Source organism: Paroedura picta, chromosome 7 (assembly GCF_049243985.1).
Source record: "Paroedura picta isolate Pp20150507F chromosome 7, Ppicta_v3.0, whole genome shotgun sequence".
Lineage (NCBI taxonomy): Eukaryota > Metazoa > Chordata > Lepidosauria > Squamata > Gekkonidae > Paroedura > Paroedura picta.
Genome location: NC_135375.1, coordinates 102,595,543 through 102,622,444, shown reverse-complemented (window position 1 = coordinate 102,622,444; position 26,902 = coordinate 102,595,543). Strand labels below are relative to the sequence as shown.

The window sequence follows — 26,902 nt, the reverse complement described above, 5'->3', positions numbered from 1 at the left end:
AGCTGCTTTGGCAGCCGCTTCTCTCGCGGCCTGATGAGCTTCTTGCTGCAGGGGGGGGGGGGAGGCAGGCATGGTCGCCGCTGGCCCAATACCAAGGCCTTCACGGCCCATTACTGGGCCGCAGACCGGGGGTTGACGACCCCCGCTGTAATTCACACCTCAAAGCTGCCTAGAATTCTAACCTTGAGGAGTGGCCAAACTGTGGCTCTCCAGATGTCCATAAATGACATTCCCATGAGCCTCTGCCAGCACATACTGGCAGGAGACTCATGGGAATTGTAGTCCATGAACATCTGGAGAGCCACAGTTAGGAGAACATCTGGAGAGCCACAGAGAGCCCTGACCTAGCCTAAAGCATCCTAACATTCTAACCCCCTAACCTAAGCCACAGCCAAACACACACCAACAAACATGAGGGAAAACAGAACCACACTTAGAACCAAACAGGCAGGTTTTGACACGGGTGCCATGAGAGAATTGTGACTGGTTTGAGCAGGCCTCACGTGGAGGAGGAGGAGTGTGGAATCTAACCCGGTTCCTCCAGACCTCATAATTCTATGGAGCCTGCCCTCCAAAGCAGCCATTCTCTCCAGGGGGGCCGATCTCTTTCATCTGGACATGAGCTAGATCTCCAGGGCGTCCCTATGTGTAGCTGCTGGGCCACAGTGACAACGGGAAAGCCACCCAGTGGGAAACCCTCCAAACTGGGGGGGGGGGGAGAGACACACCACAATCCATGCCGACAGTATCTTCTTTTGCTCCATGTGCTGTTTGGAGATCCTTTTCCTGTTGCAGCCCCCAAAAACAAGCAGACTGAAGAAAGACTGTTGGAACCATCTGCAGTCCTAAAAACACTGGATCCTGAACCATGAGATGCCTGAAAGGAGCAGAGATCTGCTGTGAGGTGCTGTGAAGAGCTTCAAACGACTCAGAGGAATCTGCAAGCGAATGCTCCCTCTGAACTCTGCAGCCCCCCAGGGCAAGCTGTATCTGTTCAACAGAAGCAATACAATCTCACTGGGCTCCCCAATGTTTTCCATGCTGTAGCTCCAGAAACAGAATCCGATCTCCCCTCCCCCGAGCCCTCCCTAGCAGGGGTAGCAGGGAGCAATAGAGACTAAAGCAAGACACCTCGACGTGGCAAAAGTCTATGAATGATCATGATGCAGTCTGAGGGCCACAACGAAGGCTGGGCCTGTGCTTTTATTCGAGGGACCTCAGCCGTGAAAAAGTTCAGGAAACTCCGGCTTTGGGAGCACAGGCAGGATTTCCTTCTTCGGCTGCTTCCTCCTGAGAGCCCGCGTGGCGTGGTGGTGCAGAGCGGCGGACTCTGATTTGGAGAACTGGGTTTGCGTCCCTGCACCTCCATGTGAAGCCGGCTGCTTGGCCTTGGGCCAGTCACAGTTCTCACAGTTCTCTCAGCCCCAAGTGCCTCACAAGGGGCCTGCTGAGGGGAGAGGAAGGGAAGGTGATGGTAAGGCACACGAGGCCTGCTGGGTGACTTGGGGCCATCCACAGTTCTCTCAGAGCTCTCTCAGCCTCACCCACCCTACAGGGTGTCTGTTGTGGGGAGAGGAAAGGGAAGGTGACTGTAAGACGCTTTGAGACTCCTTCGGGTAGAAAAAGCAGCATATAAGAACCAACTCTTCTTATTCAGTAATATCAGGGCTCTCTCAGCCTCACCCACCTCACAGGGTGTCTGTTGTGGGGAGAAGAAGGGAAAGGTGTTTGCAAGCCACACTGAGACACATGAAGCCTGATGGGTGACTAGGAGCCAGTCACAGATCTCTCAGAGCTCTCTCAGCCCCACTTGCCTCACAAGGGGCCTGTTGAGGGGAGAGGAAGGGAAGGCGATCATCAGCTGCTTTGAGACTCGTTCAGGTAGAGAAAGACAGAATGTGCAAGCCTTCTCACACAGGCAGCAGGCGGTTCTCCTAAGATGTTCACAACCCCCACCTCCTATTTCCTTTTAGGTTAAGGCTTTACCACCCACTGGGCCAGTCACACATTCACAGGGTTGCTGTGAGAATGCAATGAAGGGGAAGAGAAAGGTGACAGCCACTTTGGGTCCCCTTCTGAGGAACAGGAAACCAAGTCAACAACATAGGGCTTTTCCCAGGCAGGCAGGCAGGCAGGCAGGCTGTGCCTAGACATGGCCTACTTTAAAGACCCCCCACATTTGTACTAGGCTCTGTAGAACAGGGGTAGTCAACCTGTGGTCCTCCAGATGTCCATGGACTACAATTCCCATGAGCCCCTGCCAGCATTTGCTGGCAGGGGCTCATGGGGATTGTAGTCCATGGACATCTGGAGGACCACAGGTTGCCTATCCCTGCTGTAGAACACACTGCCCATTCCATTTCTTTTTTGGCATACCCCAAAGCCCACACTGTGGGGAAGGCTGAACCCCTGACGGCCTGTATTATTGGTCCTCAAGGCTTTGCAGCCATCTTGTCCAGGGGAATGGCTCCCTGCTCTCTGGAGGTCGACTGTAATAGTGAGAGGTCTCCAGGTGCCGCAGGGAAGTTTAAGAGAACTGCAAATTCAAGAGAACCGGCCAGTCCGGCAGAAACAAAGCAAAACAAATTGGCTGCTAAGAGCTGAAGTGTATTCAATTTCACAATATGCCCGAATGAGATCTGGCAGACCTCGTTTTCGAAAAATCAAAAACAATAAAATATCACACAAACATATTATGCATATGACAGGTGATTTAATTAACTTAAATTAGAAATTTAATTAATAATAATCAGAGATACATAATGATTTTTGTAAGGTTATTGTTTTATTATTAGCCATGGAAGACGACTTGCGATTTTTCAAAAACGAGGTCTACCGGATCTCATTCTGGCATACTGTGAAACTGAATAATCTTCAGCCGTCAGCAGCCAAGTTGTTTTGCTTCGTTTCAGCCTCAAAGAAATTGGCCACCCTAGTCCAGAGCCAGTTGGTGCAAACCTAAATGGACTCCGGGGAATGGTAGAGGACAGGAAGGCCTGGAGGATCATTGTCCATGGGGTCGCGATGGGTCGGACACGACTTCGCCCCTAACAACAACAAAGTCTAGAGCCAAGAAATGGGAGCAAGAACCGCTCGGGCCATTTCCACATGACTAAAAGCTTCACGGAATTTCCTTAGTTGCATGCTAAAACCTCCCGATTCAGACACAGCTCCCTGTTTGCCGCGCATCTTGTGAAATCTGAGAAAACGTGAGTTGTCCCCCGTCCCCCGCCCGAGCGAATTCGCAGTAACCTAAAATGGAACTCAAAAACCACACTGGCTTCCTCCACTGTTTCCCACCATTCCCCGCTGTATTTTTAAATTGAACAGGATTATGTTGCAATGTAGTTCCAAAATAGCACAAGCATGACAAACACACTGCCTCCCCCCCCCTCCTCCTCCAGCAAGATTGAACATTCTTTGTCAATTTCATGAAGAGAAATCAAGCTATGGTCAGTTTCAGGCAGGCAGGGAGGCTACCAGCATGTTCAGTTTCATCCAGCAACCTCCCATGGCTTCCTCAAAGTACAAAAAAACCCCACACTTCTTCGTTTTACAGCAAAGGAGCCACCTAAGTAACTGTTTAAAAAAATAATAACATGTACAATACGGGGAGGAAGGGGGGAAGAAATTGACGACGTAGGATGCTTGTCTGAAGTGGCACACTTAAAACAAAAGGTGCAAGTAGACATCATTTTCCCCAAGATGTCTTCATTTGCATTGCTCCCAAGAAGGCTTGGGGGGGGGGGGGAGATGAGCTACACAGGATATGGAAAAGGGGCGCTTGGGCGCTTTTCCCACAGGAGGGGGAGGAAGGGATGGGGGAGGAAGGTTGGTGATGAGAGCAAACCAAAAAAAACAAGGAAAGGAGTAGGATTGGCCACCCATGCCTCCCAAAAAAGCACCGGCAGTCAGTGCCTCCAAAGTAAATGTGAATGGCATGAAGCAAAACCAGTCCTCAATATTGCCATTTGGAGACAAAGTGTGGAGAACCAGGTGCAAATTCGATGCCAACTTCCAAAGTCCAGTACGAAGGGAACCCGGAGAGGACAGACAACTGCAGAAAAATCCTTGGTGTTCTCCTCCTCTCCCCCCCCCCCACCAAAAAAAGTTCACCAATAAAGCTACAAGCTTAGTTCTTTGCCCCCCTTCAGAAGCAACACTGCCCCAGGGTTACACAAAGAATGCTCATTGTGTTAAGTATGGCAGGACCCCTGCCACACAGAGTGGCACACTGTTTTCCATAACCAATGGCACCCCTCAATAGTCTAGGCTTGAGCCAAAGCCAAGACACTGTTAAAGTCTGCCAAGCCAGGCTAGACGCCATCTTAGAGAGCTTGCGCTCTGCAATAGGTTCAGAATGACAGCCTCTGCCTGACCCAGGTGCCTCCTGGCTCAAATCTTGCTCTCCATCTAACACCCCCCCACACACACACTCCGATGTATTGCTGATCAAGTGGAACAGCTCCAGCCTGTTTGCCCAGGGGCTCCTAGGCAAACCTCTTTGTCTTGCACATCACTCATCCTTGGCCCCTCTGCCAGGGGAAATATCTTCCCCAAACACCAGCAGCTAGAAATCTTGAGACATGATGGGTCCCTTTTCTTTGACCCATTAACACCTTTGTCTAAGCCCATCAATGGCCATCTCCAGACTTGGCCAGGGCATTGCCCAACATCCTGACCCATGGAAAATTCCATCATGTGCTCACCTAAGGCCACCTCACAGCTGCCTCCCCAAAAACCCTATAAAAATGGCTTCACACAGCCACTCCGAGTGCCTTCCAACTTGGGACTCATTGGAACCTCCCTTCACGCTGGCTCGTGTTGCTTACCTCTGACTCTACACTCTCCAGGAAAGATAATTATACTGGACCTTCTTTTCCCACCTGATTTCTTCTCTATACAACTGCTTGATAAGTGTGTTAGGTATATTTATGCTTTTATTATTTTCTTGCTAATAAAGACTATTCCGATTATTTTTACAGATTTACCAACGTGTCTGCCTTGAGTTCTTAAGGGCATAATCAACCTCATAAACACGGGCAAAATTGATCTTTTATGGCTGTGACCCCACCTCTCATGGCTCAGCTAATTCCCCAAGGCTTAATACACGTGTCTCAGGGTACATGTAAGCGTGATTCGGGTAACAATTGGTGACTTTACAAATTGGCCAGGAGTGGAAGGCCAGCAGCAGTATACATTCCTGTGCTGCTGCCTTCTGAAAGCTCCCTCCAGTGTTCATGAGTGCATACGACCGACCACAGCTTTTCCTTGCCCTGTTTCTGCTGATGCAGCATCCCGTAAAGACTTCCCAGCCAGCTTCCCAGCCAAATCAAGGGGTGGCAGGGCCTAGTGCTATCCTGTAACAGAGACGCCCATTCACAGCTCCATCAAGGCACCTAGTACAGAGAGGCAAACCGGGCACATTTCCAAGCATCGCTGCAGGAGACACAGGAGACACAATGAAGGTTTGAGCAGCTCAACAAAAGCATAAGATGCATCTACACATTACAAACCCTGCAGAGAACATAGATTAAAATCCACAAGATAGTGGGTATCGCGTTACATCCACATAACACACAGCAACATGCCTGCAATGTGAACGGACGGGAATAAATAGATGCAAGCTTATTCTTTTGTTGAGCTGCCCAAACCTTCTAGGCACTTGACTTGAGCCTTAGGTTGCCCCCCTCCCTTTGTGGTTTCCTGGAAACAGCATGAAGCCAGGTTTTGTATACACACCCCGTCCCCATCGATCAGGCCCTTACATTTCTAGCATCAGGCCTACCAGTGTAAGGCCAGGCATACATTCTCTACAAATAGGGTTGGGAGGTTCCTGGAGACTTTGTGGGTGGAGCTGGGAGGGATCTGTGGTGGGGAGAGACCTCAGTAGAGCATCATGCTATGGAGTCCACCTTCCAAAGCAGCCCTTTTCTCCGGGGGAACCGATCTCTGTCACCTGGAAATGAGCTGTAAAACCGGGGTAATCCCCAGGTCTCATCCAATCTACAAAGTACAGGTGATTTGAGGAGAATGTACAAGCCTTGCTACATCAGACCTGCGGTTTGTTTAATCTAGCATCCTGTCTCATGCAGGGCCTAAGCAGTTAGCCTGGGGGGGAACAGGGTGTAGGCCAAGGCCTTCCTCCAATTAGGGATGCATGCCTACCTACCAGGTAGGAGAACCAGTTTGGTGTAGTGGTTAGGAGTGCAGACTTCTAATCTGGCATGCCGGGTTTGAATATGCCTTCCCCCACATGCTGGCAGCTGGGTGACCTTGGGCTCGCCACGGCACTGATAAAGCTGTTCTGACCGAGCAGTGATATCAGGGCTCTCTCAGCATCCCTCACAGGGTGTCTGTTGTGGGGAGAGGAAAGGGAAGGCGACTGTAAGCCACTTTGAGCCTCCTTCAGGTAGAGAAAAGCGGCATATAAGAACCAACTCTTCTTCTTCTTCTATAACTGATGGTTGGCAAGAGCTGACCTTATTGTAGCTGCCCCCAAGTTCCTAAATTTGCTAGTGGGGCAGGGATGAAAGGCAGAACAATTACTATCACATGAAGACACAGCTACCCTCATTGCAGCAGAGGATCAGAACTATTTCTGCTGAGTAGCTGCAGAAGAAGAGTTGGTTTCTATATCCCGCTTTTTCACAACTGGAAGGAGTCTTAAAGTGGTTTACAATCTCCTTCCCTTTCCTCTCCCCACAACAGACACCCTGTGAGGTAGGTGGGGCTGAGAGATCTCAGAGATAATTACACTATGAGAACAGCTCTGAGAGAACTGCAACTAGCCCAAGGGCACCCCCCTGGCTGCATGCAGAGGCATGTGGAATCAAAACCCAGTTCTCCAGATTAGAGGCCACCACTCTAGACCACCACCCCATGCTTGCTTTGAAAGCCACTGCAAGCCCAATTACGGCAGACAGCAAGACCACTGTACCCCGGGGAAGGGTGCACCTTCAAATACGCCCAACGCAGCTGCTCAGGGTAGGAAGGCAAAGACACTCTGCATACAGACCATCCATTTCCTTTCTGTCTGGGGCATAGGCAGCCTGTTGGGGTCCACAGACAGTCCCCCAGAACAGACATTAGCAACTGGCCAGCTGCAATCCAGACAACTCCCCCCCAAAGTTGCAGGGGGAGGGCAACCAGGGCCCATTCCTCACACATAGGATAATGCACTTTCAATGTGCTTTGGCAGCTGGGTTTTCCTGTGTGGAACAGGAAAATCTACTTCTGAAGTGCATTCAAAGTGCATTATCTATTGTGTGCAGAATGCAGCTTCCTCCTGTACAGCAGAAGGGTGAATTTGGGTCTACAGAGTATGAAAGCTGTCTGAAGTTTCACGCCTCCCCTTCCAACCAGCAGAAGATCAAGACAGGGACGGCCACCTCTTTGGGTTGGTAGGGGACCCTCTGCTAGGTCAATGGCCATTCTGCATACCATTTCAGTGCTCCTGCTGCATCATGCGCTCAATGGCATCTTCAGCCCTTACACACCTGGACTGCTTCACTTATTTGCAGTTGTAAGGTAGAGAAAACATAAGAGAAGCATCACAAGAGCACCCTGAACTGATCTCTCTCAATGGAGAAAAACTCATTTGAGCCCACTGGGTGGGCCTGGAAGGGGACTGCCTGAAAGCAGACTAGTTCCCCACTTTAGATTGTCATGCACATTAAATGCAAAAGTACAGCTTTTTTTTTTTAAGGAGGATCCCTGCCAGAGGAGGTCAAGAAGGGAGCCTGCATTTCTCCTCACTTTCTGCAAACTAGGCAAAACCAAATTATTCCAGAGGTATAGCAAGAGCAACTAAAAGTTATAAGGGGGAATGCTGAAAACGTCAGGATATAAATGCATCATTTTATCATAGATGGTGGACTTGTCAAAAAACAGGGAAATACTGGATTATTATTCATAATAATGAGTTATAAAAGACATGGAAATGCAAATCTGTGCTAGAGCCAAAATGTATGTTATTAAATATGGTACCAAATAATAATGGAATATATAGTGAACTTGTTAAGGATATGGTTACAGCTGAAAGGATTCTATATGTATCAAAATTGGAAAAAGAAACTCCACCAGATATTATGGACTGGTCAGAGTGGCTGAATATGTGACAATAGCAAAACTTACATATCTGATGCACAACAGACTGACATCAGACTTCTGAAGAAAATGGAGTCCTATCTTAGACTATATTGATCAGTAAAATTAGATGGAAAGGAATAACTGGGTTATAAAATGTAAATTATAATATTATAGGTCTTTTCCTCCCTCTTTTCTTCTTAAAAGCTGTCATATTACAAAATAGTAGCTTAATGTGTTTAAGAAACAGTAGTTTTGTAACATGCAGTGTATTGCTTTTAAATTAAACACTTATTTTAAAAGAAAACCAAATTATTCCAGAGGGCTTGTCTACACAGGCAAGTGGCTGGCACTGTACAAAGTGATTTACAAATCTACTTGGCTGAATTATTGGGACTGAGGCCTAAGCAGGATCCTATGATGTAATTTTTGCTCGTCTTCATGCGTGGTGTCAGTGTGGTGTCAGTACATGTGCTTTGTTCCACAGCTGTCTTCAGATCTCTTATTGGTTCTACAACACTTAGCCTATTTCATGGTTCACTGAATGACCCATTCTATTACATGCACTAACCCACTCTGCATTATGAGAGCCAGTTTGGTGTAGTGGTTAGGAGCGCGGACTTCTAATCCAGCAAGCTGGGTTTGATTCCCCGCTCCCCCACATGCAGCCAGCAGGGTGACCTTGGGCTCTCCACAGCACTGATAAAACTGTTCTGACTGAGCTGTAATATCAGGGCTCTCTTCCAGCCTCACCCACCTCCCAGGGTGCCTGCTGTGGGGAGAGGAAAGGGAATGTAAGCTGCTTTGAGACTCCTTTGGGAAGAGAAAGTGGCATATAACAACCAACTCTTCTTCTTTATTATCTGCCTAGAAGGCCAGCAAGAACGGCAGATCGTAAGTAACAAATCAGTAGTATTTCTAAGGCAGCGACATTTACAGCAACCCCTCCCAAAACGTTATGACCCAAGGCAGGTTAGGAAACTCCCATTACTATGCAGTTGGTTATCTGGACATAGTTTTATTTTGCTCACAATCAGAATCCAGAGAATTTGGGTGGCGGCCGAGAAAAAGAAAGACGGGGGAGGAGGGAGGACGGACAAATGAACAGAAGATCGCATTGGACCAGGAAGGTAAATAAAGGCAGGAAACTGGACACGGGGGAGCTAAGCATGAGACAGACGGTCAGAGGCTGCCCTGGACCCGACCCAACTCTGGCCACCAAGCCCACATTTGCTGTGAGCCAGTCCTGGCTGTCCAAAAGCATCTCTACCCCCAGTTTACCGAGAAGGGTCCACACCAGCCACTGCCGGCCTTCGACACGTTAAGTCCAAAGTGTAACAGAACAGAACTAGGTAGAAGTGCTCAGAGGTGGTCAACCAAGCAGGTCTGCTGACAGTCTGCCAAGCAGGTGCCCGGTTTCGGCGAGACGGACAAGAACATGGGCCAAGCGCCTGGCCCGGAAGCTTCTTCTGCTCTTCTCCAGCTGTGGTCCAAACATCTCCACCAGAAGCAGCGTGCATGTTAACAGACAGCGCACGCTTTCATGGTGGCCTTCTCTTTCTCACGCCGGTCGTTGCAGTCCGGCTCCTTCTGCTTGCGCCACCCGCCGGGAGAATCGCCCTTCCCACTCCAGCACCCGAGACAGATGAGCCAGACTCGTCGTTTTAGGGTGACACACGGGAGAGTTAGTTAGCGGAGGAGGTCGGCGGGAGTACACGAGGTGGGTTGTTTATACATGCCGGAGGAAGAATTACAGCGGCGTTCCTCACAAAGAGACATAAAACCACACGCGCACGCGTGCGAGAAAAGCGGCTGGAGTCCTTGTGCATAGAGGGGGGAAAATAGTCCCTTGCTTGTAGGCGCAGAGGGGCCCGGGCAGGTGTATTATTTTATTTATTCTTTTATTTTTTTTGGCCCATGCATAAAAGAGATGGAAGAGGTAGATGTGGGGAGGAGGGGGAAATGAAGAGGCTACGCACGATACCTACGAGAACAAACCAGAAGAAACAGAACAAGAAGGGTTCTCTCCGGGTAGAAGAGAGAGATCAGCAACAGCAGAGCGGACCAAAAAGCATCTCTCCCAAGAGACCAAGAGGGGCCTGGTATACGTTACTGTGCTTCCTCAGAATCCAAACCCAGCTCCTTGATGGTCTTCGGAGCCCCGTCAGCCCAGCTCCGCTGAGATTTGTCCAGAGATGCTGACAGCTGCGCTCCTGGTCTTCTCCATCCTCCTCCTCCTCCTCCTCCCCCAGGTGGAGAAAAAGATGGGGAATCGCAGGGCGATGGACTCAGTGCGTGAAATGCAGGCGCATGGAATTGAGCATGCAAAACAAAAGCCACCCAGCACCTGCGCAGCATGCTATGAGAGACTATTCAAAGTGCAGCTCGATTTAGGAATCCGGTGGGGAAACGATGGGATATCCGAAGAAGCTGAGTATTACACCCAAGTATTACAATATATTATTCTATAACCCCTGGGTGGAAGCAGACCAAATTGAGTCTCTCTGTGCGATCGAGTTCCACCCGGGGGGGGGGGATTACAGCCTGTTGGAAAAGTGCCTGATGTGAGAATTATTATACTGGTATTTGTTGTCTTGACCTATGGTGAAGATCTCCCAGATTGAAACACATCAGGGCCAAGATTTTTTGTTCTTATAAGGTAGGCACTAGAGCCAGGGGTAATCAAACTGCGGCCCTCCAGATGTCCATGGACTACAATTCCCATGAGCCCCTGCCAGCAAACGCTGGCGGGGGCTCATGGGAATTGTAGTCCATGGACATCTGGAGGGCCACAGTTTGACTACCCCTGCAAGACTGATACATGTACGACCTATAGGGTAAAGAAGCATTCCCATGTTACCTTTTAAATATATATATATTTTTTTAATTACTTTGAGCTCATGTCAAATAAAGTTTCCATTCGATATAGTTTTACACTTTCATGTCCCTCCACCTCTTTGGTCCTCACACCTGTTTTTCAGGTTGGGCTTTCTGTTTTCCCTTCTCTTTTGTTGTTTGGGGGCCAGATAAAATCCACTCATAGGATTGCCACACCACTGGCCACCTCGGGCTTTGATGCTCGCCGAAACGGCCGGAACACGCCGAAACGGCCAGGACGGTCCACCCTAGAAGGCCTTACCCATCCCTGACCTGGAAGGTTACACACTCTTCTGTTGCTTCCATCAAGATCTCTACCACTCTGCCTGGACAGAATTGTATCTTTGGTAGCCTCTCCATGGTGCATCTCTGACAATTAGCCATATGCTGAATGGCCCGCCCAAACCAGGTTTCATAGTTGCCTGGTGAATCAGGGCCTTTTCACGTGACCCTGAGCAAGCTCCCTGTTCGAGATTGGCATTTTTTGCCACACAGTGTGTTGCACCCTCTCTGTGCCACGGTAGGTACACAGGCATGTGCATGCTCACCCCCAATAATATCTTCAAAGTGATGGATCCAAGGGGATAGTAGCCATGTTGCTCGGGAGCAAAGTTTGGATCCGGTGGCACCTTTAAGGCCAACAAGTTGTATTCAGGGTATAAGCTTTCAAATGCACACACATTTCCTCATATACAATGAATGGAAATTAGAAGAGCTGGTTTTCATACCCCGCTTTTCTCTACCCGAAGGAGTCTCAAAGCCACTTGTAATCACCTTCCCTTCCTCTCCCCACAACAGACACCCTGAGAGGTAGGTGGGGTTGAGAGAGCTCTGACAGCACTGCTCTGCAAGAACAGCTTTAATAGGACTGTGACTAGCCCTAGGTCATGCGGCTGACTGCATGTGGAGGAGTGGGGAATCGAACCGGGGTCTACAGATTAGAGGCAGCCACTCGTAACCGCTACACCAAGTGCCAGACCATACGTAAAGGTAAAATATGAGAGCAGTAAATTAACATACAGCGTAATGCAATGTCATTTGGAATGGCAACCTGACACGTCCTTCTCGAGCCTGGAAACAGGGGGAATGGCTCTGCACAGCGAATCACCTCGCTTCAAAGAGGAGGATGCTGCAGAGATGCATCCATGCTTGAAAGGAGCCGGAGGCGCATAAAGGCAGAAACTCAGCTAATTGCTCTCAGCATCCCACAATTCAATACATCTGCCCATAACTCTCCCACTTTGGCATATTTCCTTCGCTATCTTTTCCCCTGAACTGAACCCAGACAAACAGTAACTTTGTCAACTAAGCTTGTTGATGGGAAAACATCTTAAGCGGCAGCCGTGGGGGAAATCTTTCAGATCTGCAACGGGAAAATGCAACGGAAACCCATTCTAGAAGAAATCCTCAGCCAGCAGAATTTAAAGGACACGGAGACATGAGCTGTAAACAGCCAGGAGGCTGTGCATGAGGTGTGCTTTCCACTAACAAGCCATGCTCTGTAGAGTAGGGCCACAAGCTGCAAGTGTCACACTCTAGCATTGCATCACAATACCTCCGTTATTTTGCAGACAGTTTCAAAACTTTAAAAACCGACAGCTGTCTCGTCGGGATCTTTCATTTGATGAAAACAATTTGCCATTAAAAAACCCAAAAATTTGTAAAAACAAATTTAAAAAATATGGAGTTTTCATGTTAGAGGTTTTCACATACATCTTAGGTGACAATCTGATTCTTGCAAATTTTTTTGATCCCTGTTAGATTCTGGACTCTGTTAAACGTTTTCGTGATGCTGTAAGTTAATGTACTGCTCACACTTTACCTGAAGGCACGGAGCGGTAACTCCCATTTCATTGTTTCCGAGGAAGCGTGCATGCACACGAAAGCTTATCCCTTGAATAAAACTTGGCAGGGCGTGAAGGTGCCAATGGACTCAAACTTGGATATTCAAAGTGATTAACTGCATGTGGAACTGCTAGCCCTCTAAAACTGGACATCGGCATGATGCGTTCTCTGGACATTCTGCCTCCCACCTGCGCCTACATTTATTCTAGGAGTTTTTAGAATTAGGAATCTGATCTTGCTAGAGAAGCCTTCAAAAAGCTAAGCCGGTGAGGCCTCCTGCTTTTTATCCTAGCTCTGCGCACTCTCTGCCAACATATGTAATGAGCCATGTTCACCTTGCCCTGTGGTCAGTGGCACCACCCAACAGAGGAGCCAAAAGCAAGGAACACACAGCCAGGGGAAGGGGGATGACACAATTTCATCCCACCTCTAGATTTCTTCAAGGACATAGAGCTTGTTTCAGTTACCCCCCCCCCACCCATGGATACCAAGGCAAACTGGGAAGAACAGCAGCCAGGGAAGAACCCCCTTCCCCTCCCCTTCCAAGGATGGAAAAGCCCATCTAGCCAGCCCCATGCAGCTTGGACATGTGCTCCTTCTGCCATACGAAGGGGGAGGCAGCAACCATCACACCCACATGGGTTAAGAGATAAACTTCAGTTAGGGTTGCTGGCATCAGGATGGGAAATACCCGGAGACTTTGGGAGGGTGCGAGCCAAATGAGAGCTGGGTTTGGGGAGGGGCGTAACACCGCAGAACCCACCTTCCAAGGCGGCCAGTTTCTCCAGGTGTTCCGTTGCCTAGAAATCAGTTGTTATCCCCTGAGATCTCCAGCCCCCACCTGGAGCTTGGCAACTTTACCCTCACTTGAGGCCGGCATAGCCCCAGCTGGGGAAGCAGACCACAGACCATCAGCCCTAGCCCAGTGGCACTGATGCACCCCCCTGGTCCTGGAAGCAAATACCTACTCTGCTCTGGTCACAATGTCAATAGTAAGAGATGATTTGTTTGTTTGTTTGTTTATCGTACAGCATGTATTAGCCAGGAGATCTGAGGACTGTCTGGCGGCCAGGCAAGAGGTGTTCAGAGGTGGTTTGCCCTTGCCTGCCTCCATGGCATGACGACCCCCAGTGTTCTTCGGATGAACTACCACCCTGATCCTTGGAAGTCTCCCAAACAAATACCAGGCAGGCTTAACCCTGCTTAGTTTCTGAGATCTGGCAAGGCCAGGCTTGCCTGGGCTACCCAGGTCAGGGCTAACAGGAAAAGAGGGTCCTCCTGACTCCGGGCTTGGCAAAGTCATGGGCAATTCCAAGCTTGTAGGGTTGAAATCGGCCTCGTCTTCCATCGCCAGTCCCTACCTTTTTCTTCTGAGCAGCAGCATCGAGGCCAGGCCTGAAGCACCGGGGGTGCGAAGAAGCGGGGAGCGGAAGCTTGCGTGCCCTTATGGAAACCAAAACCTTCCCGCCATCCGCAGAGCGGACTCCCCCTACCCGCTCACCCCTAACCCTATCCACTAGGCCCCGTTGCTACAGTCTGAAAATAAACAGAAGAGTTTGGTGCTCTCGGGGGGGCTGCGGAAGCCATGAAGGGGGTTCAACTGAAAACCAGAAGGAGTGCATCGGTGCCTCTGCGGAAGGCAAGTAAAAATAACGGGGGTCCCGATGATAAAGCCGGAATGACAGGGAGAAAGGAAGAAAGGGGGAAAGGGGGAAAGGGGGTGGAGGCTGCAGACCGGAGGGAAGGGGGAACCACGTTATCAGGTAAAAAAATAAACTGGGGACAGAAGGTGGAAAAAGAAAGGAGAGAACAAGAGGGCAAGTTACCCCAAACATCCCAACACTTCCGGCCTTCGAGCATCCCGGAATGGAAGGCCCTCCTCCCCCTACCCGACTCCCGCCTTCCCTTCCGGCGGAGAAAACACAGCCTGTTACCCTCAACGGTTCCACGACCCTTCACAGATTTGCTTATCTCAAGTACCACCCAGAGGAGAAAGTCAGCAGGGATCGTTTCCCCAGTACCCGTGACCGGCAGGCAGACAGCTAGCTCCTGCTGTCCGGGGGTTGTGGCTCAGTAGCCCCGTTCCTCATAGTACTTACGTGCAATGGCAATCACCACAATGGCACAGATCACCCCCAGCATGATCATCATCTGGAGAGAAAAGGCGCCAGATTAGACACGCAAGAAGACCTGGTTTTGAGTACCCTGAAGGAGTCTCAGAGCGGCTTACGATCGCCTCCCCTTCCTCTCCTCGCAGCAGACGCAATGTGAGGTAGGCGAGGCGGAGAGCTCAGAGAAAACCGTGGCTGGCCCCAGATCACCCAGCAGGCCTCACATATCTCGGTGGGGCTGACAATTGCCTCCCCTTCATTACCCCACAACAGAGACCCTTGTGAGGTAGGTGGGGCTGAGAGAGCTCTGAGAGAACTGTGACTAGCCCAAGGTCACCCAAGATGGCTGCATGTGGAGGAGTGGGGAATCAGACTCAGTTCCCCAGATCAGAGGCCACCACTCTTAGAATCATAGAATAACAGAGTTGGAAGGTAACTCCTGGGTCATCTAGTCCAACCCCCTGCACTATGCAGGACACTCACAACCCTCTCACTCATCCACTGTAACCTGCCACCCCCTTGAGCCTTCACAGAATCAGCCTCTCTGTCTGATGGCTATCCAGCCTCTGCTTTAAAATCTCCAAAGATGGAGAGCCCAACACCTCCCGAGGAAGCCTGTTCCACTGAGAAACCGCTCTGTCTCTCAGTTAACCACCACACCAAGCTGAAGCCATTTGCCTACAGCAGGGGTAGTCAACCTGTGGTCCTCCAGATGTTCATGGACTACAATTCCCAGGAGCCCCTGCCAGCGTTTGCTGGCAGGGGCTCGTGGGAATTGTAGTCCATGAACATCTGGAGGACCACAGGTTGACTACCCCTGGCCTACAGCACATCTCTCTCCCGCTATGCTCAGGCAACATTGATGCTCAACTCCAACACTCTTCCCCAAACTGACCCCATGAAAAGATTGTATCTGGTTGAAGTCTCCCCAAGAGGAGACGACCCCCTATAAGGCAGCTCCACACACCGCCCATATAGGGCTGCCCTGACCCTAATCAGATTCCTAGTCTCGCCCGTCCTTCGCTGTTTCCTGGCAGCAGTTCTCCAAGAAGAACTCTTTCCCAGTCCTGTCCAGTTCAGGCAGGGTGCCAGGGTTCTGCTGTCGGCCCAGAAGGGGACCTGGACCTCCCCTCTCGAGCGCTCACCTTACAGTTCTTCCACCAGTACTTCCTCTTGAGAGCGGCTGCACTACTTTCAAAGACCTGGGCCCCAGCTTGGAGGGCATCTGCTCGCTCATCGAGTTCCGACAGCTTCTGATCTCGCTCCAAGACTTTGTCCACATTCACGCGCATGATGTCCACCACCTGGAGAAAGAGGAAGAAGAAAAGAAGAAGAAGAGCTGGGTTTTTATACCCCACTTTTCACAGCCCAAAGCAGCTTACAATCACCATCCCTTCACAACACTCTGTGAAGTAGGTGGGGCTGAGAGAGCTCTGGGAGAACTGTGACTGGCCCAAGGTCACCCAACAGAGCTCATGTATCTCACAGGGACCATGACGAGCACAAGGTCACCCAGGGACCATGTATGGAGAGGAGCAAGGAATCAAACCCGGTTCTCTGCTCTTTAACCCCTACAGCACACTGTCTCTCACCCTATCAAAACACGCGTCCACTGCAGAACAGCCTAAGATATTCCCATATGGGGCTGCTTCATTCCAAGTTAGACTCTTGGTCCATCAAGGTCAATCTGCTCTACCCAGATTAGTAACTGCTCTCCAGATTTTCAGGCCAGAGGTCTTTCACATTGCCTTCTACTTGATCTTTAACTGGAGGCACCGAGGACTGAACCGGGGACCTCCTGCACGCCAAGCAGATTCTCGCCCACTGAGCCACAGCTCCACTCCTCCCCTCTGACCGACTTACTTCCTCTACTTGAGCTTGAGTCTGTTGCAGACGGCGATTGCTGGTCAAGTTTGGAGGCTGCCCCGGGGGGCCTCCTGCCCCTTCGCCACCTTCTCCTGCCCCAGGGGCAGGTTGCTGGGATGGATCAGACCTGGGGAGACAAAAATAAAAGAACGGCCGCAGCTGTCGACCCTCCATATCCACAGGCCGAAGGACAGCAAAAAGCGGTCCCAGGCGTTGCATGGAAAACCCAGCATGAGACAGCCAAGGTTCTCCCAACCAGAAGAGGTAGAGAAGGTCACCGAGATGTCCAAGGAGCAATTCCCCCAAGGAGGAAAGGACAACAAAAGGAATTTAGAAGACTGCAAATGGTGTAGAGCAGCAGTCCCTAACCCCCGGGCTGGAGACCAGTACCGGTCCGTGGATCAGTCAGTACCAGGCCACATCTCTTCCGTGTCCTCCTCCCCGGCTGCTGCCTTGGGGGCTGCCCTGCCACTCTGCTGCCAGCTCACCTTTGGTGCTCTCCGGAGGTTGCCATGGCTGGGGCTCCCCCTCGGCGTGGCACTGCACAGCTGCTGCTGGCAGCGCCCCCCAGTGGGTGGTGGGAAGTCAGGCGCCGGCAGGAAAGCATGTGGAGCAGGGGCTCAGGGGGCGGTAATGTCCCTCGGCAAAAGACTACCCCCCTCAGTAAAAATGTCAAGTGATAAAAAGGTTGGGGACCACTGGTGTAGAGGATGGGGAGGGTTTTCCCTGACCTGGATGACCCAGGCTCACCGGATGCCCTCAGATCTCAGAAGCTAAACAGGGTTGGCCCTAGTTAGCATCCGGAGAGGAGACCACTGAGAAATTCCAAGGTTGCTATGCAGAGGTGGGCGACAGCAAGCCACCTCTGAATGCCACCTCACCGGACAGCAATTTCTGCCACAAAGTGAAGAGCTCTTAGCGTCGGGTACCGAAGCAAAAGCGTCTTCCCTCTCTCGCAAAGAGCTTTGTCAGCTGCAGGTTTCTCCTTGATGCAAGGAATACAGCTGAGCCATCTTTAAAGGACCTGCTGGAAAGCCACCACCCTTCAAACTGCATCTGAGCTGTTTGGGGGGGGGGGGTCAAGCCTGTCACCCTCAGCCCCACTGATCCCCCCTGCATTATGGAAACAGCCAGCTCAGCAAATGAGGCCACAGGGCCACCCCCCTGTCCAAAGTATCCCACGATTGAACGTTGGGACGAGAGGCAGGATAATGCAGCATTATGGGGCATCTGTCATTTTAACCGTGTGTGTTGTATTTGTGGCGCAGAGTGATAAGGCAGCAGAAATGTTGTCTGAAAGCTTTGCCCATGAGGTTGGGAGTTCAATCCCAGCAGCTGGCTCAAGGTTGACACAGCCTTCCATCCTTCCAAGGTCGGTGAAATGAGTACCCAGCTTGCTGGGGGGTAAACGGTAATGACTGGGGAAGGCACTGGCAAACCACCCCGTATTGAGTCTGCCATGAAAACGCTAGAGGGCGTCACCCCAAGGGTCAGACATGACTTGCTGCTTGCACAGGGGATACCTTTACCTATTATATTTTAACTGGAATTTTAATGTCAGTAACTGCAGAGAACGGCAGTCTATACATTTAATAAATACAAATGGGGAGATTCGCCAAGAGAATGTACAGGAAGCACTCCAATATTTGAAAATGCACCCTGTCCATCTTGCTGGAATTGTTAGTCGCAAACTCCTCGGGTCCGACTTATCACTGCTGCGAATGGGGGCCCATTCCGCACACGTGGGATAATGCACTTTCAATGTGCTTTTGCAGCGGGATTTTTCTGCGCAAACCGGAAAAGCTCGTCTGATTCTGCACTTTCCATTGTGGATCCTGCTGAATTCAGATCGATTTTAACTCTGGTCTTCTCTATCCCCCCCCCCCCCATTGTAACAGAAAGTGTTCTGCATTTTATTGGGGAAGCTCAGAGTGGGGAGGGGAGCCAAGTACAGCAGGAGTCTATTTCTTTCTTTTCTTGAACGAGTGGGGGGGAGGATTGGAGACAGCAGCCTCACATGGGGAAATAAATCCAAGAGGCAACTCTCTGCTGAGAGAAGTTAGGGCTTCTGTAGTGCAGTCACTTTAAAACAAGCCTTGCAACTGGGAACCAAGAAGTCTTTGAACCGATGCCCTGGCCAATCAGGGAAGACTACTTTGCTACGAGGCACAGAGAAGGAAGAATTCACAAAAAGCAGAAATCTGCACACTTACTGATGGTGATTTTTCAAATCAGGGGGAAAGATAGGGTCACTCCGGATCAATCATGCATGTTGCAGAGCAAAAATTTAAAGCACCCAAAATCGAAATTGAAATTCAATTCAGTGTAGACAGGAGGGATTTATTCAAACTGGGAGTGGGTCAAAAGCCCCGTGCAGACTACACCCTGCTTCTAATAGAGTGCACTGAAAGTGCATTATCCAATGGGTGCAGAATGGGTAAAGGTCCCAGAGAGAGAGAGAGAAAGGACATCTCCTCTTGGCCATCATCTCAGGAAGCCAGGCATGACAGAGAACACTTTTAAAAGCTTAGAAGTACTGCACAAACAGCTAAAGGACTGTGGAGAGTCAATGCCTCAGAGACACAGAGAGCCTTGAGTGACAGGCTGCTCCAAGTGATCTGATTGGTTAGCATCAGCTAAGCAGAGAAAGGCTTCTGAATTGGACACTGAAGAGGATTCAGTCCGATTTCAGCCCTAATTGAGAAGAGTCAAGTACTGACAGTGTCGGGATTTAGCCCTGGCTGAGAGCAGTTTAGCACAGAGAGAGAACTGGGGAAAGTTGACAAGGACGAGTGAGTACTTAGATGGAGACCTCCATTGGGGCTAAGGAAAAGGGACAGACCTTCTAGAGTAGGGATGTCCAAACTGTGGCTCTCCAGATGCCCACGTACTACAATTATCATGAGCCTCTGCCAGTCACAGTTTGTCCACAGCTGCTCTAGAGAGAAAAGAAAACTCCCTACTCAGTCAAGCAAGGAGATAATTCTGACGACTGCAGAGATTCCTGGTCTGGTGTGGTTAGAAACTGCCTTTATTGTTGTTGTTAAGTGCGAAGTCGTGTCCGACCCATCGCGACCCCATGGACAATGATCCTCCAGGCCTTCTTGTCCTCTACCATTCCTCAAAGTCCATTTAGGTTTGCACCGACTGCTTCAGTGACTCCATCCAGCCACCTCATTCTCTGTCGCCCCCTTCTTCTTTTGCCCTCAATTGCTCCCGGCATTAGGCTCTTCTCCAGGAAGTCCTTCCTTCTCATGAGGTGGCCAAAGTATTTGAGTTTCATCTCCAGTATCTGGCCTTCTTGGAGACCTTAAGGGTCAGTTAAAAACTCAAGACACATACTGGTGTTTCAAGAGAAGAGGTTTGGGTATTGGAAAGAATACACCAGCCTACTGGAAACCAGTCAGAGAACACTAAACCGTACTTTGAGGGAAACACTGGGACAAAATTCTCTCCGCATAAAGATTTTAAGAAATTGAATAGATTAAGAAACTCTCATTAGCCTGAAACATAAGGTCTGTGTATGTACTGGCTTGACCTCAGAATTCCCTATATTACTGCAGGAATTTCCCTCCTGATTTCACCTGACCCTTCCACTCTGTGTGGAATAAAATATTTTGGCAATATGGAACCTGGACACTTCTCAAGGGCCACCTAAGTCACGTTAAGTTAAAGGGGACACCCCATTCCTTCCCTGAGGTTCCAGGCAAATTATGATACTGTGACAGGGCGGGACAGCGATAATTCTTCAGGAAAGGAGAAAACAGACAACTAGGGCAGCCCAGTCATGGAAGGAAGAGGGAAAATCTTGACTCTGAGGGAGGAATGTGGATGCGGACCAGGCAAGAGTCTGCTCTGTTTATACAGCCACACAAAAGAACTGCTGTGTCACACAAGCAAGGAACTGGCAGCACCAGCAGGAGAGAGCAGGCAGCAAAATCCCTCGGCTTCCTGGCCTTTCCATTTCTACCCGCAAGAAAAGCTGTCCGTGAAGTGCAAGCTCTGGGCCCGGAGCAGTATTCCTTGCTGGGCAGCAAACGGGGGTGGGTGGGTGGGAGGGGCTCCCACCAATATGAGCCATCTGGTGCAAGATTCTCCTTTGCACACCAGATGTGTGGGGTGTTGGGCTGTCAGGTCCCGCCTCGCCATCAGTGGGGGAGAAGGGATGCTTGATCCGGATTGGGAGGCACCTGGAGATGGAAGCTGGGGAGGGCAGCATCTACTGCCCTGGAGTCCCCCCTCCAAAGGGGGACTGATCTATGTCCTCTGGGGGCGAGTTGTGATTCCAGGGGATCCCCGGGTCCCACCTGGAGGTTGGCATCCCTAGTGGGGGGAAATCAGCCCCGTCCAGGGTCAGCCCACAGATAACACTCCCCCCCCCCCAGCAAAGAGAAGCCGTCCCCTTGGCAAGCAGGAAGGTCTATCTGAGCATTCCCCCAGGCAGAGCAGCGCACGCTCCCCTCTTCCCCAGGGGCCTCCAGCAGGCACCACCCTGCCAGTCCCGTCACCTTCAGGCCCGCACACGCGACCACCCTCGCAAGGTAGGCTGCCTCCGGGGCAGCGCCCGCCCGCCCGCTCTGCAGGACCCACACCGCCCTCCGGCTCTCTTGCGGCGTGCCCCAGCCTTGCCCCAGCCAGCGCTTCTCCTCCGAGGTGAGTTTGCTCGTCACGTGTGAATGCAACCCTGTTCCCCCATCCCAGACACACACACACACACACACACACACACACACCTTCTCAACTCCCTCCCGGTTTTTTGCACGCCCCCCCCCCCCAATATCTCCACGGGGCATTCCGGGAGGGCAGTGCCCCGCAGCCCTCCGGGGATCTAGCCTGGGCGGGGGACGGCGCCGCGTGACCGATCCCCATCCGGACCGGAGGATTGGGGGGGGGGGGGGACGGTGGTGCAATGCGCCACTTGGCAGGTGCCGCAGCCGTGGCCAGGCGAGCGGCGGAGCCTCCGAGGGTGCGCGGCTGGCCGCTGGACTCACATGGCGGGTCTCCCTGGCAGGCGCCTCCTTCTTCTCGGCTGGGCAGGGGGCAGCGGCGGGCGGCGGCCGGGGGGGCTCGTGGAGTCCGCGCCAAAGCAAGAAGCCTCCCCCGCGGGCGACGGAAACTGCTGCAGCGGCCGCCGCTCCGCCACCCCCTCCCTTTTATAGAAGGGGTGGGGACGGGCGGCCCCGCCAGCCACGCCTCCCGGCGGCGAGAGCCAATAGGAGGGCGGCTTCTCGCCGCGCCTCCCACTCTCAAGCCTCGCCGGCGAAAGGCTCTAAGCGGGGCCCTTTCATCTCCGGACGGGGTGGGGGGCGAGAGCTTCCTCCAATCGCAGCCGCGTTCGGGCGGAATAGCCCCGCCTCCTCCCTCCCGCCGCAGACCTTCAAAGGGAGACCTCCGGAGTGAAAGTGCTGAATCGGGATTCCGCCCGGGGAGAGAGGCGGGCAGCGAATCCGGTGCGCACGTTAGGGGGAACGCGCGTTCACCCTCTGTGGGGGGAAAGGGGGCGATGGGGAAGGAAGAGGAAGGAAGGAAAAGCATGCTTTCAGCCATACCTGCTTTGAATGTAACCCTTCATGAAACCGTTTTCAGACAACCTTCGCGGGTGAAAGCTTTGCCAGTACAGGTAGTCACTTTGCAGTGTGAACAAGGGTGACACGTGCAGTTTTACATCTTCCAACTGCTTGAAGAAGAAGAGCTAGTTTTTTGTACCCAGCTTTTTAGTGCCCAAAGTGATTTCAAAGGGGTTTACAATTGCCCTGTGAAGGAGGTGGGACTGAGAGAGCTCTGAGAGAGCTGTGACTGGCCCAAGGTCACCCAGTAGGCCTCATGAGCTTCAGCGGGGCTGACAATTGCCTCCCCTTCCTCACCCCACAACAGACATCCTGTGAGGTGGGTGAGGCTGAGCTCTGAGAGAACTGCTGTGCAAAAACAGCTCTAACAAGACTGGGACTGACCCAAGGTCAGCCAGCTGGCTACAGGTGGAGGAATGGGGACTCAAAACTGGCACTCCAAATTAGAGACTGCTGCTCTTAACCCCTACATCAAAATGAGGACTGTCCCTAATGCCTGAAAGGTCGCTGCATTTTTCTGGATCACATATGAATGTGTCAGAAGGGCCTCTCCTTCCATATTACCTGTGTTCCATAGATACTTGACCCTATTGTTTCAAATGACTCTGACTTCAAAGTTCACATACTAGGGCAGTGGTCCCCAACCCGCGGGCCGCGAAGGCCTTGGCGCCGGGCCGCGGCTCCTTCTTCCCTCCCCCCCCCGAAGCGAGAAGCTCGCCAGGCCACGAGCAAATCGGCCGCCAAAGCAGCCGATTAGCTCACGGCCCGGCAAGCTTCTTATTTCGGGAGGGGAGGGAAGAGAAGCTTGCCGCTTTAGCAGCCGATTTGCTGGCGGCCCAGAGGGCATGCGCGTTTGCACTGGGGCTGCCATGTGTGCGCGGGCCCCCAGGCCGCCCTCTCCCCACACCACGCCGCAGCGGTCCACAGCGGGAGAAAGCTTGCGTACCGCTGTACTAGGGAGCCAGTGTGGCGTAGTCATATGGGGACGTGAGGGACCAAGGTTCAGATCCCCACTCTGCCATGGAAGCTTGCTGGCTGACCTTAGGCCAGTTGTACCAACTCCTCTTTAATCTACCTGTTGGGATTAAATGGAGGAGGGGAAAAGGACATAGTAATGTGCTTTGGGTCCCCATTAAGGTACAAAAGGAGGAGGTATTTAGACATAAATGTCTAAATAAATATAAGCGTTTGCCTATTGAGGAGCTGCATGACCTTGGATCTGAGGGCTGACTCAGTAAAGATCAATGTCACCTAAGGAGGAGCCCTGGATCAACACATGCAGAGGATCCCAGCATCACCAGACAGAAGGTGACAGGGGACACCAGACCTCAGAGATTTGCCAGTACAGGGTAGACTGACATTGGTAGGGCCAGATGGAGGCAGCTTTGTGCTCACATGAATACTGCAAAGGAACTTCAAGAACAGAATGGAAAGAGAAACGGCTGAAACACAAGTTGTTACAACACTCGGAACAATGGAACCCCCAGGGCTCAACAGGGATATTGGTTTTCTTCTCTCACTACATATGCTAGCCTGCATTCTTGACAATCTCCCAGAAAAAACAAATGCCCTCTGTATTTTAATTTCTCTCTTATCTGGAATAATCGATTTGAACAAGTCGATTGTAATGTAACTATAACTAGTATAATGCAATGTAGTTTGGAATGGATATTGCTGTTTTTCTCTGGCCTGCAATCAGGGAAGATGGCCAGATGCTCCACTTCAAAGATGATGATGCACTAAGATGCATCCATTGCTTGAGAGGAGAGGAAGGGGCCTAAGGGCAAGATCTCAGCTAGTTGCTGTCAGCAATTGATTCTATATTTGCTCATTATTCTCCTAGGTAGACTCTTTTATTGACTCCAAAATGTTTCCCAATGCTATTCAATCTTTAGTGCAGCCTTTCTCAACTGTTTTACTGTTGAGAAATCCCTGATCATGCAGAATATGCTTGGGAAGCATAGCTGTGTACACGCCCATCCAGAACACCTCCCCTTCCTACTCCTTCCAGGCTCATAATTGGTCATTTGGGGATAGGGTGGGTTGACATGGTCATCCCACCTGATAAACATTTGCCAAATTTAAAAAATATTTAACTCCCATCCATTCAGGAAGCCCTTCCAGGGCTGTCAAGAAACCCCCGGATTTGAATCCAGTGGCACACAAAAGCTCACGCCCTGAATAAATCTTTGTTGGTCTTAAAGGTGCCACTGGACTCTGATTTTGTTGTGCTACTTTAGACCAGCATGGCTGCCCACTTGAATCGCTCTTTACGAAATAAACCCCAGGGTTGCACAAAACCCTGGTGGAGAAAGCCTGCTCTAGTAAATACAAACAAATCAAAATTGCTGGTTTTCCCCAATTTTTCTCTGGGATCTGTTATGCATTCTCAGCATGCCGTATGTTAATTTACTCTCACGCATTGCCTATCAGTAAGATTACTTCCATTCCATGAGATTATACCTGAGGAAGTGCACCTGCACATCGAAACTCATACCTTGAATAAAACTTTCTCGGCCTTAAAAGTGCCACTGGACTCAAAATTTGCTCTGCTGCTTCAGAGCCAGTGACCCGCCTGAATGAATACTACCACACCCTTGCTGCACTGAATGTCCTGACAACCATCCGTATGGGAATACTGTGCCCACCTAACAGCTGAGGCCAATGGAAGACCCTTTGGGTCAGCCTTGACCCAAAACTTGTCTGAAATTCATTAAATGCACCAGGCAACTATTTGACTGATGTTCATGAAAACAAAGGCAATTTGATATGTGATAACAGCAGCAGGATTATTATGTGTTCAAAAAAATTGGAAAGTTTGGTATTACCCACGATAGAGAATAGGACTGAACTTGCTGAAACAGATAAACTGACTTCTTTGAATACAGAAAAGATAATGTCTACGTTTATTATTAACTGGAAACCCCTTATGGGTTTTTTTTTTGGATGAAAAGGAGGGTGGGAAATGTACTGATGAGAAAAGAAATTAAGATTTAGAGACTAGGTGCTTCTCCCCCCTCCCCTCCTAAAATTGCAAGTAAGTGATAAGTTTGTAACTTTACTTATACGTTGTAGATAAAAGTGGAAGGCTTTTCTTTATATATATCTTTTTCCATTTTCTGTAGTATTGGTGTTTTTATCTTTCCTCTCCCTCCCACCCAAAAAACCCTTGTAATAAAAACTATTTTTTTAAGCAAAGACAAGCTGAGCCAGTGTTTTATGTTTTTCTCCCTTATATTCCTGATTTTGTGTTTTTTCTGTTATTCTTGAAGGATCTTTGAGTAATTATGCATTTATCATAATGAATAATACACATTTCCAGTTAAAACCAGCTTGAAGCACTAACTCACTTGGTTCCCCCCCCCCACACACACACACAAACACACACACAGGTAATAGTTTGGATGTGAAGGTTATATGAAGTTCATAGATTTCATGAGAGTTTCACCTATACTTCTTTGAGATAAACCAGGTATCCCCACCTATCCAGACTGAACAAGATTTATTCTTTTGTGAGTCAGAGAACACCCTCGAAAGCATACTCTAGAATAATACTGTTTGTTCTTTATGATGCGGCTGGGTTCCTGTTTTGTTTGGATGCTGCGGGGCATCATGGCCTCCTTTCTGGAATTATCCCCCTTTTATTCCAAGATGAGTTTTGGCAAATTTGAGCTCACCTCTTCAGATGCAAAGAACTAATCATTGCTTCTAAAGAAGTGAGCTCTGGGTGAAGTTAGTTTTTAAATTTGCTGTTAAATGTTTTTATTTTCCTGCAAGAGACTCACATGGCTACTCTTCCTGAACACGTTTTGGGGCTACATTTTAAGATACATGCTATCAATTTTTTAAACACTGCTAATATCATGCAATTAGACACAAACTTCTTAACTGCAGGAATACTCAAGAAACAGTCTTGCATTCCTTTTTGTGGCATCATCCAAAATCCCAGAACAACCCAAGCCCACCTGATATCAAAACCCTGTTCACATGTTTATTGTTCTGACAATCTTGCCATGTAATGTTTCTTTGCCATGTGATGTTCCTTCTTTTAATTGTGTAGGTGTTCTTTTTAGATCAGGAGACCTTTTTCATTATATCAGACAAGAGCATCTTATTATCTTCTTGACCTTGCTTGGCTTATGCATAATTTTAGGAATACTTGTAGCATCTAGGCTTTTATGCACACTTTTGCATGGGAACCATGGCTTGGGAGGCTGCAGGGCCTGTATGTTGTATAACATGCCACGATTCAGACTGGGAGTAGGAATCACAAAGGGAAGCATTTTTGAGTAAATGAGATCTAAGCGGCTCCTTTTTAATCCCCCCCAGAGGTGTTATCCATCTGTGTGAGCAAGGGAGAGTTATCTGTCATTGGTTGGTTTTTGGATTATGATGTCATTTGTAAGGGGTTTCAATAGGATTTCAATGGGATTTTATTCTGGATTGTCAGTCACCATGAGTCGGTCTACGGAAGTGGCAGAATAGAATTTAATTTATAAATAAATAAATAAATAAATAAGCAAAAAGGTATGCTTTTAAGTTTGCTTT

General features: G+C 50.0%; 1 protein-coding gene across 1 annotated transcript; it reads right to left on the bottom strand.

The window, feature by feature from the left end:
* Positions 1–9,086: 9,086 nt before the first annotated feature.
* On the bottom strand, positions 9,087–21,943 carry LOC143841479 (vesicle-associated membrane protein 1-like). The gene is made up of 5 exons (XM_077345838.1): positions 21,779–21,943; positions 16,785–16,914; positions 16,067–16,225; positions 14,910–14,961; positions 9,087–14,586 (listed from the first exon to the last, which is right to left on the bottom strand). Coding segments are annotated over exons 1-5 (360 nt in total). The 5' UTR covers positions 21,781–21,943; the 3' UTR covers positions 9,087–14,569.
* Between the last annotated feature and the right edge of the window lie 4,959 nt (positions 21,944–26,902).

What these genes read in the sequence shown, in the direction of transcription:
- LOC143841479 (XM_077345838.1), bottom strand. An exon ending in CTCAAGCTCAAGTAGAGGAA is followed by an intron (nt 16,226 to 16,784) that starts GTAAGTCGGTCA and finishes CTCTTTCTCCAG; the next exon opens with GTGGTGGACATCATGCGCGT. An exon ending in ACTGGTGGAAGAACTGTAAG is followed by an intron (nt 14,962 to 16,066) that starts GTGAGCGCTCGA and finishes TTTTCTCTCCAG; the next exon opens with ATGATGATCATGCTGGGGGT.